This window comes from Parasteatoda tepidariorum, chromosome 2 (genome assembly GCF_982258835.1).
Source record: "Parasteatoda tepidariorum strain Cologne lab strain chromosome 2, Ptep-v5.0, whole genome shotgun sequence".
NCBI lineage: Eukaryota > Metazoa > Arthropoda > Arachnida > Araneae > Theridiidae > Parasteatoda > Parasteatoda tepidariorum.
The window spans coordinates 32,753,859-32,770,546 of NC_141756.1; the positions used below are offsets into that span (position 1 = coordinate 32,753,859).

The 16,688-nt window shown below is 33.7% G+C and overlaps 1 protein-coding gene across 1 annotated transcript in view; it reads left to right on the forward strand.

Annotated features, from left to right (window-relative positions):
• ds (dachsous cadherin-related 1) overlaps window positions 1–16,688 on the forward strand; it is a 134,965-nt gene that overhangs the window by 108,381 nt on the left and 9,896 nt on the right. The window contains exons 4-17 of the mRNA XM_043044027.3: window positions 126–359; window positions 469–702; window positions 1,103–1,278; window positions 1,569–2,406; window positions 3,084–3,362; window positions 4,306–5,310; window positions 6,262–6,501; window positions 7,204–7,551; window positions 8,671–9,040; window positions 10,212–10,460; window positions 11,556–11,707; window positions 11,870–12,073; window positions 13,015–13,235; window positions 13,317–13,602. Of these exons, the coding sequence (XP_042899961.2) occupies window positions 126–359; window positions 469–702; window positions 1,103–1,278; window positions 1,569–2,406; window positions 3,084–3,362; window positions 4,306–5,310; window positions 6,262–6,501; window positions 7,204–7,551; window positions 8,671–9,040; window positions 10,212–10,460; window positions 11,556–11,707; window positions 11,870–12,073; window positions 13,015–13,235; window positions 13,317–13,602 (4,836 nt within the window). The remainder of the gene's footprint in view (window positions 1–125; window positions 360–468; window positions 703–1,102; window positions 1,279–1,568; window positions 2,407–3,083; window positions 3,363–4,305; window positions 5,311–6,261; window positions 6,502–7,203; window positions 7,552–8,670; window positions 9,041–10,211; window positions 10,461–11,555; window positions 11,708–11,869; window positions 12,074–13,014; window positions 13,236–13,316; window positions 13,603–16,688) is intronic.

The following is a 16,688-nucleotide window of genomic DNA, read 5'->3' on the forward strand; positions in this document are numbered from 1 at the left end:
AATAAACGGGGATTTTTTTTCTTTGCAATCATCAGTCTCCTCTCAATTCTAACTTCTGACCAAGCGAACAGGCATTTCAATTCTGGTATAGAAGATGATTAGACTAATACAGTCTTTCTTTGCAGGTGGTTTGAGCTGCACCGCAGTCGTCAAGGTCCAAGTGATCGACGTGAATGACAACAGACCTGTGTTCTACCCAGAAGAGTACAACGTGAGCTTGCCAGAGGGAGAACTCATTATCACGAGTGCTGTTATCGTAGTTGTGGCCACTGATAACGATTCCGGAAGGTTTGGACAGATATCTTACGAAATCATAGCTGGCAATGACGTCGGTCTCTTCCAAATAGATCATCAGTCAGGTAAGTATCCATTATGCGAAGTTCATATTCGATTCTTAATCTTGTAAATGAATTTCCAGTCATGACATAATTCTTTTATCACTGATTTTAAACAAAACTTCGTTTCCAGGTGAAATATTTGTAATCAAAAGTCTGAGTGTCGAACGCTTGTACCACCTGATCGTGTCAGCTAAAGATGGCGGTGGTTTGACTGCAAACGTAAAGGCGAATGTTTATATTAGCGTCTTTAGCTCCAACCAGCGTCCCCCCGTCTTCAAGCAGGCACGGTACAATTTCTTCGTCCAGGAAGACTCCGCCCAAGAATCCATTGTTGGCAAGGTTACTGCTATCAGTCGAGATCCAAGTAAGTAATTTATAAATAATAAGATCGGCATCAAAATTTTATCGTAGACTCTGTTATTGAGCATTCTTCGTGCATGCGACTCACATTTGCGATCTCACGTTGATGCGTATCGCAACGCACAAGAGCGAGCAGTTCGTCTTACACGTAGTTTCAAAACATTCGCAAGTGCGTCAAGGCAGTTGAATGCAGACTGAATGGCCCCTTAATGGGTCATTCATTGAGAATTATATTCATGCAAATGTGATATTTTGAAATCATCGCATGTAAGATTTTAATTATTAACGCATGCGGGAATCGCATCGCGTATGAGAGTCGGAGGAAGTGAGAATGATTCCTTAGCATTACAACTCTTCGTTGAAATTGCCAATTTTATTTGACTGTATAAGTATATTTTTTCTAGGAGCTGGACCTATTCGCTATGCTATATACTCGGGAGATCCCGAAGGATTTTTCACTATAGACCCTGGATCTGGAACTATAAGAACAAAAAGAAGACTCGATCATGAAAAATATCATTTTCTGTTGTTGAATGTGCAAGCAGCTTGTGGAAGACCTCCCATTTATGGCCACACTCAGGTTAGTAATCAAATTAGAATAAATGCAAATACAATCCCTAAGAAAAGTGCAGATTTAGAACAGTAAAATTTCACTCAATTCTAAAAGTGTACTCTCATTCATGTATGCCAGTGTTTTCATTCAACTATGTGAATGTTTTTTAACATTCCCTACAGCGTACAATTTTTTAAATAAAATATCCGTAAAACAAACCAAAAGAAGTAAGCAACTGACGAATGACCGAGTAAACAAAGTAAAAAATCAAGTTTCATTCCAATATCAAATAAATAATCCTACTTTTATTATTTCAGGTGAACGTAACCATTTGGGACGTCAATGATAATGCGCCACGATTTTCAAGCAACTCGTTGAAAATCAGCATTCCTGAAAATGCAGATCTGAGCATCCCGATCTATGTTGTGCATGCTGAAGACCCTGACAGCAACAGGAACGGTGAGGTGCACTATTATTTGTTGGGGGACAATCCCGACAACGTCTTTTTCGTAATCGGTGAGAGGTCAGGAAGCATTGTTCTGCAAAGATCGCTCGACTATGAAACCCGGCGCCATTACATCCTCAAGCTGAGTGCCACTGATCTGGGAAGTCCCCCGCTTTCTTCCAATGTCACGCTGATGGTGGAGGTGCAAGACGTAAACGATAACGCCCCTACATTTGAAAAGAACGATTTCAAAGTGAACGTAATAGAATCTCTATCGGTGAACACCCAATTCTTCCAAGTGACTGCTACAGACATGGACACGGGCAACAATGCTCGGCTCACGTACAAGCTGTCCTCCGAGGAAGGGGGCATCAGAAAGTTCGGAATATTCCCCAACAGTGGTTACTTGTACCTCAAAGAAGAGTTAGATCGTGAATCTGGTGACGAATATACCCTGACTGTGACCGCTGCAGACAATGGAATACCGCCTCTATCGTCCTCGACCCTTGTTTATGTGAGGGTACTCGATGCCAACGACAATGACCCTCAATTCGTAGAAGATACTTTTCAATTTGCTGTGGAAGAGAATCTAGAACCCGGCCAACATGTTGGGACTCTGTCTGCACATGACAAAGATTTAGGCAACAATGCTTCTCTCCGCTATGCCCTCCTCAATTCTAATGGAAGTTTTCAAATCAATCCAGTGACAGGTAATGCTTTGTGTAAACTTCAGTTTACTATACTAGCTAATTTTTTATTGCTTATTTAGTCATGAGTTTTAGTTTTTATATAATTATCAATCACTTATATGCCGTTTTCCATAGTGCGATAAATTTTAAACGAAGAAAATATATAAAATGTACTGTTATATACTGTGACTATGCATAAGATTCAAGGGATGTTAATGAAACTCTTGACGTATAGTTTTTAGAATCCTTATAAAAATTGAAGTAGTAAGAAAACTAAGAGTTGCAAAATGAAATTTAAGCAGGAAAAAAAAATTAATAAATTCTAACAAAATACTGAGATGATGCAAGCTAAGATATGATTATAATCATGAAGATTTGATGCTCAGCAAGTCTAGAGTGCTCGCTTTTCAGACTCATCCTAAAACAGAATAATTATAAATTACTTAAATTCCGTCTTTGATTTTGTTTATCTCCATAAGTATTGGTAGCAGTTTGGAAACGTTTTCATCTGTTTTCACTTAAATATTAAATGTTTTTCTTTTTAACTTTGCTTTTAACAAGAAATAGACAGTGTAAATGATTATTATGGATAACCCAGATCTGTATATTACATATCATCTATGGTATACATACCATTTATAGTTTTTCCACTATGCATTTGTGATAAGAAAATTCAATAGCTTTTTTTTTTTTTCAAGGTGAAATTTTTACAAAAGTAGTTCTAGACAGGGAAAATTATCCCAAATACGAACTTACTGCAGAGGTGAAGGATCAGGGAACTCCATTTCGATCTGACCGAGCTTTGGTGGAAATCAAGATTCTCGATGTAAATGACAATGCGCCAGTATTTCTAGAACCTGCAGAGTCCATCATTGAAGTCCTAGAGAAGCAACCGCTGGGCACTGAGGTGGTGCAAGTCATAGCCGATGATGCCGATCAAGATGAGAATGGCTCCATAACTTACGAAATCGCGAAAGGTGATTTTTTCTAACTTCTTCTTTTTATAAACTTTTGCATGAACAAGTCCAGATGTCGTTTATTCTCATAGCCTAAATCGATACAGTCTCTGGTCTCATAACCTAGTGTAAAAGTGCCACGTAAATCGAAACCTGTAAAGCGTTACGATCAAACTCAATCTCCTTACAGTTAATTTTCTAAAAGAGTGCATAATGAATCGGTTCATTTCACGTCATGATTTTATGTCCAAAGTTACAAGATAACTGTCTCTTCTGTCGTTCAAAAGTTTGCTACAATCTCAATTTAATTTGGCTTACTGCGAAAAGAACTATAAGGAGTCCTTTTTGCTGTATTTTCAAAGCGAAAAATAACAATTTTCTATCACATTTTGAGCATATTTGTTTCGAAGGAGGCCTTATAATATTTAAAAACGTCTCAGTAATGATGAGCCCAACCAAAAAATTTTTTCCAATTTTTTATCTGTAATATCTTGATTTTTCCCTTTTCTTTTATTTTTTTAATTCAGTATCTTATCAATAGCAGCCCGACATTTAAGTTGTTTAAGATATAAATGCTTCTGATAATTGAGGTCCAAAGCTTTATTCAACTTGGAAAAACGTGTGGAGTAGACAGGGAATGTCTAGAAGTATAAACTTAAGTTCATACTTCAAGAAAATACAGGGTCATCCATTCATCTAAAATACAAGTAGAAACTGAATCTTAAAAACAGGATATTGATTAGAAAGTTCAATGAAGGAATATGCAGCATAAAAATATGTATTAATTCTAATGATATTTAAATATAACAATACCAAGATATCGGCGTCTCTTCATCAAATGTTTAAAATCACAAGCATTACGGTTGGAAATTTTTTTATACGCTATTGAAAATTTAAAGCTACGATTTCCAATTCCGATTTTAAACTGTTTCCATAATCTTGATTTATTTCTTTTTAAATTTAGGTTCTGAAAATATGGATGGTTTCAACGCATTTAGTATTGACTCTGCAACTGGCGTCGTTAAAACCAGGAAATTGTTGGATCACGAGAATGAAAAGCTGTACACTTTAACACTTCTAGCTCGAGATAAAGGCTCTCCCGCACTTAGGAGTGAGCTGAAACTCCAGATACAGATATTGGACTTGAACGACAACCACCCTGTCTTCCCTTCGACCAGCGTCTCTTTCAAAGTCAAAGAAGGTATCAGTGTTGGACAAGAGGTGGGAGTGGTTCAAATCGTAGACGAAGATAGGAGACAAAGTGGACGCATCATGTACTCGATTGTTGGTGGCAATCTGTTCGATACTTTTGACATCATTCACAGTACTGGAAGTCTGTATACGATTGCTGACGTTGACTTTGAGAAGGCGTCGGAGTATCATCTCCAAATCAAAGCGTACGACAACAGTGCGGTGAATCCTTATAGCAGGGTTATCAGTGTGAAGATTGAGGTGGAAGACATGAACGACTGCGCTCCGGTGTTCAAGAACGATCCCGTGCTATTTTCAATACCCGAGAACACGTCACAAGGAACGCTGGTCTGGAATTTCAGCGTCACGGACAGCGATGGTGGTATCAACGGGCAGGTGGCTTATCAGATTTCCCAGCAGTCCCCCACCTCTGCTTTTGAGGTTGACAAAAGAACCGGAGGACTCAGCCTAGTGGATGGACTCGACTACGAATCTATCCAGGAATATACCATCATAGTCACCGCCACTGACCAGGCCCGTGATGTGAAGCTACGAATGGCCACGAGTGTCACGTGCAAGATCCTCGTAGAGGACAAGAATGACAATTCCCCCATCTTCAAAACTCAGAACAAAGTAACAGTTGTAGAGAGCGAGCCTCTCAACTACCCTATTCTCCACGTCATAGCCACGGATAAAGATTCCAGAGACAACGGTAAGGTGACATACATTATATCGAACGGAAACAAGGGTGGCCACTTTGCATTGGACTATGACACGGGTAAGACATCACTTGTTATCTATGATTGTTCTTTTAATTATTATTTAGAATCTTTAACTGTTATTGTTCTATGTGTTTTGGAGATAATGCTGTGTATGGCGTATAATCTCCCCTTTATATTCAAAGTATATAAAGGAATTTGAAACCATAGCAATTGCATTTATTGATAACTGTAACAATGTGAAGTAAGAGTTGAGTTTCCAACACATTTTAATAGACAAGTTGAGGTGTATTTATCATATCCAGCCTACATGTTTCGTATTAAAATGTCATTGTCGAAAAATAAAGTAATAGTTTCTTAATTTTTTTTCTTGCGTGATAACTCGTCCTATCATACTAAACAAAAATGTCACTTTCATTTCTTAAACCAAATTGAGTTAATTTTAATCGACGCGATTTGTTATGATTAAAACTAAAATTTCTTCGTTAGGCTGGAAATTTAAATTTTAAAATCAAATGTAAAAATTAAAAAAATTAACGGTGTTGACTACGCCATGTTTAAATGCCTCATTCTGTTCTCAGTGGTTTAAAAACTACTTGTGTGCTAACATTATGAACCCCAAGATGTAATTCCTATTCTATAAAAAATATTACAGTAGAAATGTTCATAATGTAAACTGTTATCTCTGACAACCTAGCAAACTACTGCTATAATTTCTAATGTAATTACTAAATACTATTTTATAATAAAACAACTTTAACAAAAAACTTTATTGTGTAAGTAAGTTCATATATTTAATTAACGCTCAAAAAGTAAAATAAGAGAATCGCTACAAAATTTTTCTTTGCGAACAAATCGCGGCTTAACTCTTATTCAAAATCTTCAAAGAACTTTAATGAATGTCGATTCCAAAATAGACTTTTTGCACTAAAAAAATAAATGCTCGCGACATGATAAATAAAGATTTTGATGAATAAGAATGCATAAGCTCTCATGTTCTCTATTTACAGGATTGCTGACAGTCGCCAAACAACTGGATCGCGAAGTCATCGATTACTACGAATTAAACATCACTGCCAGTGATCACGGTCGACCCTCACGATCCAGTTTTCAAGTTCTCCACATTTATATCGAGGATGCGAATGATAATGCTCCCAAGTTCAAACAACGACTCTACCAAGCTAATGTTTCAGAAGCTGCCCCTAACGGAACATTCGTAACCAAAGTTCAAGCATCCGATGGAGATCTTGGTAAGGAAAAAAAAACCTGCCGCCGTGTTGTTATTATTTTATATAAAAGTCGTAGCGTAAATGTGAACAACTCTGAAAGAATCTTACAGCAAGAAAGGGTGTAGTATCAAAAAGGGAATAATAAATGACTGCGAATTGCAGCTCATACATAGTGAATAAACTTTTATGCCTAGTGTGCTTGGCTCAATCCTTAATTCTCAAATAGATAAACAAATAATAAAAATAGTACATATATGGAGAGAGTTAATTTCGATCTCCTTCCCTGATTTGTATTTCGGAGTGATCTTAGGAGTATTATCTCGAAATACCTAAATAGTCTCCAGGTTTTTATTTTTCAAGTGATTGATCATCGGAAACTGTGTAATTAGACTGTCAACAAGCTGCATATAATTGTAATTTTTTTTAGTCATGTAATTTCGTTAAAGTGACTGAAGTTATTAATAAAATCGTACTTAAGATGAAATAATAGATTTTGAAACCGTTCGGGTTCCCCTTAGCGTTAACAGTAAGGATATTTGAACAGGAAAAAACAATCTGTTTAATTACGCAAAATCTCTTTAATTGCACAGCTTTGTGTCTACGCCACAACATGACCAGAATTGGACGACCTAGTAAAATCTTAGGTGATAATTAAAGTTAGCAGCAACAAAAAAAATTAAAAATTTATCTAGCGTATTATTTACTATTTGTTTTGATTTATAGGTGACAACGGAAAACTGACTTACTGGATACCAAAGGGAGTGGCGCAGAATAAGTTCTCCATCAATTCTCAGACGGGGGAGATACAAACAGCATCTTTGCTGGACAGAGAAGACCAATCCTCTTTTCTGGTGACAGTTTATGTGAAAGACGGAGCTTTGCCATCCAAGCACGACGTCACGACTGTCAAAGTAGAACTCCTAGATGTAAACGACCATGCACCCAAGTTTTCAAGCGATTCCTGCTACACTCTACGAGTTCCTGAGAACAGTGATTTTAGTGTGATTCATACCTTAGTTGCGACCGATAAGGATTTGAATTCCAACGCCGAAGTGACCTACAAAATAACAGGTAACCAATGTAACTAATAACCAATATCAATGAAATTAATTACATTTTGTGTACCAAGTAATATCGAAGTGATATTTAAAATGTCTATTTTTAATCTGTTTATAAATTAGTAGCATTTTTTACAGCATTTAGGACATGCATACTAGATGTTAAAATTTTTCAGAACAATGAACTTTAAATTTACTAAAAATTGAAATATACCTTATGAATTTGAGGAAATGCTTCTGAGTTCTAAGGTAATTCTGCCAGTTTCTTAAGTTATGAATTCCAGTCTTCAGATAAGCTCAATTAGTTATCTTGAGCCACGATGGCTCAGGGGATAGAGCGTTCGCCTTCCAATGAGGCAAACAGGATTCGAATCCCAGTCGATACGAATTCCGCATCCGGTTTGCACCGACCACAGTGCTGACGTGAAATATCCTCAGTGGTAGACGGATCATGGATTAGAGTCCCCTTGCCGTCAGGCTAACCGTGGGAGGTTCTCGTGGTCTTCCTCTCTATGAAACGCAAATGTGGGTTAGCTCCATCAATAAGTCCTCCTCGAAGGCAAAATTTCTCTAATTCGATCCAAGAATTCCCTTGTCTTATGGATTGGGTTCAAAATTACAAGGCTACGGAGTTGAACATTAGTTGTCGTAAACCCATAAAATTGGATCGGCTGTTCAACGACTGTTACAAAATAAAATAAAATTAATTATCTTGTGTTACTGAATTCGCCCAAACACTAAAAATAATATTTTCAAAAACTGGCAGAGTTTAGAGTTCCATCTTATTTTCTTGCTGTACGAGTAAAATTAAGTTACAGGGAGAAACTGTAATACAAATATCTCCAAAAGCTAAGTTATGAGTATAAGTTTAAATCGATATTTTGCATTTTATAGAGGAGTGCTTGTGTTTTAATTGCTTACATGACTTTGAATTATTTTACTGCCACATTTCAAACCTGTATCGTATTTTAAAAATTGCCTACCACATATCTTTTTTCTAAAGATTTAAAACCAGATGATTGTCTAAAAAATACACACTAATTGCATGGAGATGAAAGTTTCGTACAGTAAAAATGTTAAACTTGGAGAGTGTTGCTAGCGTTACAACTCTCTTTTTATTTCTTAATTACAGATGGCAATACGGGCAACAAGTTCAGCATTGATCTTCATTCTGGTGAGTTAGCAAGTCGTAACCTGGATCGTGAACAAGTGGATCATTACAGGCTATTGATTTCTGCGCATGATCAAGGTGAACCTCCGCTAGCCGGCATGTGCAACATCACCGTCATTGTGCTGGATCAGAATGACAACGATCCGCAGTTCGAACAGAACGAGTATTCGGCCACCATAGCAGAAGACATAGCAGTCAACAGCACCGTCCTCATCGCTACAGCACATGACCCAGACACTGGAGTTAACGGCAAGATCACATATTCTCTTAGGAATGAAAGTCATTCTCTGTTCAGAATTGACAGTTTCACGGGAGCCATCACAACTGCTGGGTATAAAACATTCTTATAATAGTCGTACAGCGCGCGAAATAAAACACCTTGTTAAACTTTAATAAATTGAAACGCGTTTAAAACGTATTTTTTCGAACGTTAAGTATACAATTAGCAAATTCTCTCTCATTGGACGTTTTTTTTTTATTGTTAGCAAAATAATTTGTGATATTTTTTCTTACTTTTTCCTAATCACATTTTCAAACGTTTAATCTAATATGCATCAAGAATCTATTATACATATAAACTTGAAATTTAGATTTTAAAAAATAATAATTTTTCCTCTATTATTAAAACACAAACGATGAAAAGCTATTAATAAGATACATAATAAATATTAAAAAAAGGAAGAAAAAAAAGCTAAGCAGCGTTTTAAGAAGATTAAAACGTTTGTAGTAAAGATTCTGAAAGAATATTCGAAATCTCACTACTTTATCTTTTCAATAATTTAAAAAATAATACTTCTAATAGAGAATTTCTACCAAGTTCTTAGAATAATAAATTAGAAAGTATAGCAGTGAGATTTCGAATACTAAAAAATTAAAAACTTCAATACCCTTTTTTTTCTTTTAATTTAATTTTTCCGAGATGCTCGTCAGTTTTGCAAATATGACGTAAAAATTGCAAATTCTCACTCACGACTTTGAGGAAAAATGATTTTTTACCATTCTGAGCTCTTCTTTTTTTGTGATGTCATTGTAACGTCATATCTGCCGAGAGTCTAACCGAGTTAGATAATTGTTTTGCCTTAAAAAAATCCTTATCGAGTTAAAAAAAATAATAATAACTAATCTAACTCAAATTGAAAAAAAAAAACTTATTTTAGCTTAAGATTTTAATTTTTAAAATGCAAATAAAATTAAAAATAATTGTGCTTATTTTTATGTTTTAAAATCCTCTAGAAATTTTATTTAAATTCTAACAAAAGGAAAGAAAAGTTATGAAAGAAATATAACTGCAATTTTCTCAATCAGCAACGAAAATCAAACTATGTTACGCTGTCATTATCAAGAAATTGATAGAAGATTTCAACCCTGTTAAGTTGGCTATTTCAAATTTTGTTTCATACAGATATTTTTTATCCTATACAAAGAATATTTAGTGATATAACAAAGAACAATATTAAAGGGCATTGTTAAACTAGTAGTTAAAGTCTTTTCTGTATTTGCAGTACATTCGATCGAGAAAAAAAGACGTCGTTTGTGTTTGAAGTGCAAGCTACTGATGGAGGACTGTACGATGCACGCTCTGCCAGGGCTACCATTCAGATCACCATTGCAGACGTCAATGACAACAGACCTATATTCACCGACTATCCCTTCTTGGCGTCTGTTTCTGCTCATGCGGCACCTGGAACTCAACTCATACAATTGGAGGCAGAAGACAGAGACGAAGGACCCAACGGAGAAGTGTTCTACAGGTATTCATAAACCTGCTCAATGATCCAATTATATAGTTTAGTCGAGTATTCGAGAGAATTAGCGTTCAAAATCAAACTACACTTACCTACTATTAAAATTTAATAGACTTGGCACTCACGCTTTTGTCCCAGATCTTAGAGTTTTGTGTCCCATCTTAAGATTTCAGGTCAGCAAAGTATTTTCTCTTTTTTTTTTTTTTTTTTTAATTACATAAGTGTGGGAATTGACGGATCCTTTTAATCCTTTTTAAAATTTTGGGAATGTTTGATAAGCATCCTCCGCCCCCCCCCCATTGTACTTTTAATAAAGAGCATATAGATCATGTTTCTAAGAGTGCGTCTTAATTCTTCCTAATATTGCTAATTTGAATAATATTTCAATTGTTTCTTTTCCGAAACCAAATTTTTTGTGCATGCTTTTTCTATGTTCGTATAAGCCTTAGGAAAACATGTCTATTTATTTCTATTATATCTAATTCTATTTATTAGATTAAAAAGAGTAGTCAAATTAATGTTTTTAGAAACATTAGAATTCTATGCAATTAGTTTATTTATATTAAACTTAAAATAGCATTCTTAAAATACCAGTTGTTTGGAATAGTTTTGCTTGAAACTGAGATTGATACAATTGTAAAAATTGAATGACTTTTTATAAATCGATTTTGAGTGAATCCAGAGAAATACAGCAATTATTGATGTATGCCAACAAGATCTGCAATATAAGCTTAGCTATTGACGCAGACAATTGTTCTTATAATCCCCCCCCCCTTTGAAAAGTTTAAATTATGTATTTTTTCACCATATCACATTCTCATTATATTTTTAAGGTGGAAATACTTAACCTTATTTATATTTCAATAACAAATAACCTAGGTTCATTTCATCAGATTAAGGAATACTTCAAATAAGATAATATTTGTTTCTTTGTCTTCTCCTACACTGATCAAAGTAATAGTTTATTGTTGCATATAATTCAAAATTTATTTATGAATTTTTATTGACCTTCTAATCGTAGCAATTTGAGTTAATTTTAATAGGAATTCGATCGAATTAATAAAGTAATCTTTTAACAGCTCATCATAATATTTTTTTCAGTTTCACAAGTTCTTATTTGAGTGACCGGTTTCATCTTGACACCGATACTGGAATAGTGACAGTGGCTGGAAGTCTGTTGGCCGATGCTGGAAAAGTTTTCCATTGCGAAATCGAAGCCAGGGACAGGGGGCAAACTCCCAGAGTAGCCAGAGGTAAGTATCGATGCTGCTGATATCGATATTAATATAAACTACGTTAATATCGATTGTAAATGAGGTGTAAAATTTTCATTAAATTCTGGAAAAAAAATTAAATCAATTTTTTTGAAAGTAAATAGGTAAGTGAATCCATTAAATGTATGCATGTGTTTCCAGGAGTTCTGGAGATTCAGGTGGGAGACGTTACCTACAACAGCAGGCTTCACTTCCAGAATGAATCGTACAACGTCAGAATCTTTGAGAATGCACCATCTGGTAAACAAATCGTCCAAGTAAAGGCAGCGTCATCCTACGCTTCCATTTCTTATTCCATTAAGAGCGGCAACGAAGAAAACTCTCTCAACATTGACTCAAAGACGGGTATTTATTCATTTCATATTTCCCTTTCTCTGAATCATTCTCTGATTAGATTTCTAATTTATCTTAAAAGTATCGAATCATAAAATAAAATATATGCAAGGCATGGAAAATAAGTGTTGATCAAAACCGAAAAAATTTAAAGAAAAAAAATGTCCATTATAAGGAAATAATTCTATGATATTGAAATAACAAAGACAAGTTTGCTGTACTTAGTTGCATTGCTGCTTTATTATATTACATAAATGTGTATATTAACATCAATTCAATTAAAAAATAAGGCTAATTACATTGTAAAAACTGTGGTGTAATACCCATATGAATTTGGTGTTGAAAAACTTTTTTGGTGTGAATGATTATTATATCTCAAGTTAATATCAGCATTTTTACACACTTCAAAGGGTGTAGTTAAATTTTAGCAACAATAATTGATAAAGCTTATACCAATTTGCAACTCATTGGTAAAAAAGTTTGTGTTTTTTCGGAGCTCCTTAAATTTGATGAATAATTAGTGTATAATTAAACTATTTATCTAAATTCTCGTGTGAAATGATAGTAGGGCATGTTTTAAATGTATAACAAATGCTTTTGGACCGTTATTTGAAGTTTAAAGGGGAATAATTGTACATTTCAAGATCGAGACAAGATAGCTGTTTGCTTACATGAAGCGTACTGATTAAATATGTGAGATTTAATTAACAAGTATGTTTCAGTCCTCTTTACTGATTGATTAAATATATAGATTATGGTCGATTTTTTTCCAAAGTAATTTCAGTCTTCATGTTAAATTGATTTGACTAACTACTCGTATCAAGTGTTATAAAATGCATATTTTTAGAAAATTATGATTTGTATGCTTTGAAATGTAAGTATATTCATTTTCTCACAATTTTGAAACACACTCAGATCTTGATGATGAGAGAGAATTTTATTTATCTTTGTAGGTGTGATCACAATTGGAAACTCGGTTCATCTCGATTACGAAGCAACCCATCAAATCAGAATGCTGGTCATGGCCTACAGCGAGGGAAGAGTGCCACTTCATGGATATGCCACTTTAACCCTTCAGCTGAGGGATGAGAATGACAACTCTCCGTCCTTTCCTCAGGAACACTACGTTTCTTCAGTTTGGGAAGGAATCAACAAAGGAACATTTGTTACACAGGTATGAGCAACATTTCATCATTGCTGACAACTCAGTAAGTTGCAGTTAATATAATAATCTTTTATGCTTTATTTGAAACAGGTGACGGCATCTGATGAAGATCAAGATGGTCGGGGAACCATCATCTACCACATAATAGAGGGAAACCATGACAACGCCTTCATCATAGATCCTCCATTCAGTGGCACGGTAAAAACAAACATTGTTCTGGATCGTGAAATCAGGGACACTTATCACTTGACCATTGTAGCAGTGGATGATGGGTCACCACAATTGACTGGTACTTGCACTTTGCACGTTAACATCATTGACCTCAATGACAATCAGCCAGTTTTTCCCCCTCACAGTGTTGTCAGCATTAGCGAAGGTATGTACATAATTTGGCGTACTTACGCAATTCATTAACCACCCTTTCCTTTTCTTTGAAACGTAAGTTTAACACAAGATGTCTTATACTTAGTGGCAAAGTTATTTTTTAAGGAACGCAATTTTGTTTTAAATTTTATAAGAGGACATATTTTAAAAATAGCTGAAAATCTATTTGATTATAATGTTTGTTTGATTCAAATCTCTGATTAGAATTAACTAATTCGAATAAGGCATTGCAACTCGATTATAATCTTTCACAGCCGATCTAATATTTTAAGTTTTATCAACGCAATACAGCTCGATTACAATATGTGACAGCCGATCAAATAATTTAATTTTTATCATTAAAGCAGTACAGCGCGCTTACAATCTTAGTCCTCTTATGTCTTTTTAATGTTTTAGGTGATTAAAATCACTAATGTTTAAATCACTACGATTAGAACCACTGTTATTAGAATCAACTGATTTGAATTAGCGAGTGCAACTTGATTAGTTTTTGACAGCCATTCAAATAATTTAATTTCGAAAATCAAAACAATACAACTTCGATAACAATCTATGACAACCGATCGAATAATTTAATTTTTATCATCAAAACAGTGCAACTGCATTACAATCTGAGTCCTCTTATGTCTTCTTAGTGTTTTCGGTGATAAAAATTACTAATGTTAAAATCCTTACGATTAGAATTACTGTAAATGGAATCAACTGATTTGAATTAGCCAGTGCAACTGGATTTGTTTTTGATTTAATTTTGAAAATCACAACTCGATAACAATCTATTACAACCGATCCAATAATTTTAATTTAAAAAACTTAAGCAGTACAATTCGATTACAATATTTGAGGACCGATTGAACAATTTTGAAAATCAAAGCAGTGCAAATTGATTATATTTTTAGGCCTCTAATGCTTTTAAATTAATTTATGTGATTCAAATCACTGAATTCGTAACGGCGATTCGAATCAGACAGTGCAAGTCTGTTTTATTCTTTGTGAGCCAATCAAAAAATTTAAATTTTAAAATCAAAGCCTTGTAACTGGATTAGAATTTTCGACAGCCGATTGAATAATTTAAATTCAGTGATTCGAATCCATTGTGATTTGAATCAGTTGGTTTTACCGGAATAGATTTAAATTATAATGATTTATTGTTTTTTTTTTAAATTTAAATTATTTTTATTTCTCAGTTATGATATGTCATATGGAATTAAAAAACTTTTCGTATAAATTCACATTTCTCATAAAGAAATTAAAATTTCCCATTCGTAGGGTTGCTAAATTCACAAATAATGATACAAAAATAGTAATTATTTTTTTCTAGTTTTCTAAATATTACTATTTGAAGTATTTTTTTACCATTTAACATTAATTTACTATTATTTATTTGTGGAAATTCTAATGTTTTAATACATTTTTTCTCTATCAACAGTTGGTGTAGAGAAAGAGAATTAATTAACTTGAAATGAAATTAGAATCTTAGTTGATTAGTGTTTTGAATCATTTATTCGAATCACTGATCTGAATCATTAATTCGAATCAAGTGAGTCAAATCACCATTCGAAACAAGTGATTCAGATCAGTAATTGGGATCACTTATTCAAATAACATGACTTAACGAGTCAAAGGTGAATCAAGAGATATAATTCAAATGATTCAAAACACTATATCAATCACTTTACTAACTGTCAGTAGAGAAAAAAGGTGTTACAACGTAAGAATTCGTTCAAATAAATTCACTTATACAAATAAATACTACTTATTATACTTTCGAACAGTTATTCTCTCTCTCTCTCTCTCTCTCTCTCTCTCTCTCTCTCTATATATATATATATATATATATATATATATATATATATATATATATATATATATATATATATATATATATATATATATATATATATATATATATATATATATATATATATATATATATATATATATATATATTAATTCTTTATGTGTGAATGTATAATGAATGTGTGATGTGTCAGGAATACTCTACGGTTTCACAAAAAAATTTTAACTTTATATGACATAGTGAAATAAAAGTAATTGAAATTTAAGAAACGATAATTCATTTTAATTAAAATCTACTGATTAGAATCCCAATTCGAATTGAACTTAAATTATTCGATCAGCTATCGAAAATTGTAATCCACTTGTATTGCTTTCGTTTTCAAATATAAGTTAATTAATCGGTTCTCAAACATAATAATTGAGCTACACTGCTTTGATATTCCAATTATTTGATTGGCTATCATGGATTGTAATCGAGTTTTAATTTTCTAATTCGAATCAGTTGTATCAGTAATTACAGTGATTTTAATCCTAGTGATTATGATCACATACACTGAAAAGCCATAAAAGGCCTAAGATTTTAATCAAGTTGCACTGCTTTGTTCAAAATTAAATTATTTGTTAAAGAGCATAATCGAGTTGCAGTGCCTGATTGGAATCTATTGTTTCGAATCAGTTGCAGCTGCTTGGTGATGACATAATATAGCTTGTTTACATAATATTAAAATAAATGTTACAAAAATTATACTAAAAAAAATTGCAGACGATAGACTTTGAACTATTAAGAAATGCAAATGAATAAATATTATAAAGATTGACGTTGCTGCAGACGACTCCGCCCTCTGGCATAAGGTCGTGAAGTTGCCCTGAAAGGTAAACAAAAATATTCCTTTATGTAAAAAATGCCTTATTTGGCGGGAGACAATGACGTCAGTAGTTTTCGGGAACTTTGTGTATGGAACATAAAGCACTTTTTTTTTTTGTAACTCATCGTTGCTCTTTATAATTCCATGACTATTTTAATCGCATGAAAAAATATTTGAGTCGTGTGCTTTTTTATAGCACAAGCTGGTTTTAGCAGATTTTTCGTCAAGTTTGTAGTTTTGCTGAAACATAAAAACAATAAAATTCGATAAAAACCAACGCACTGATGAGAACTCCAATTTTTTATATAAAGCGTTTTTTTACACAAATCAATTAGTACCCACTGTTCGAAAAGTGCATTTTAAGCTCACTAGAATTAAATTTTGATCAAAATTTATGACGTTATGTTGAATAATC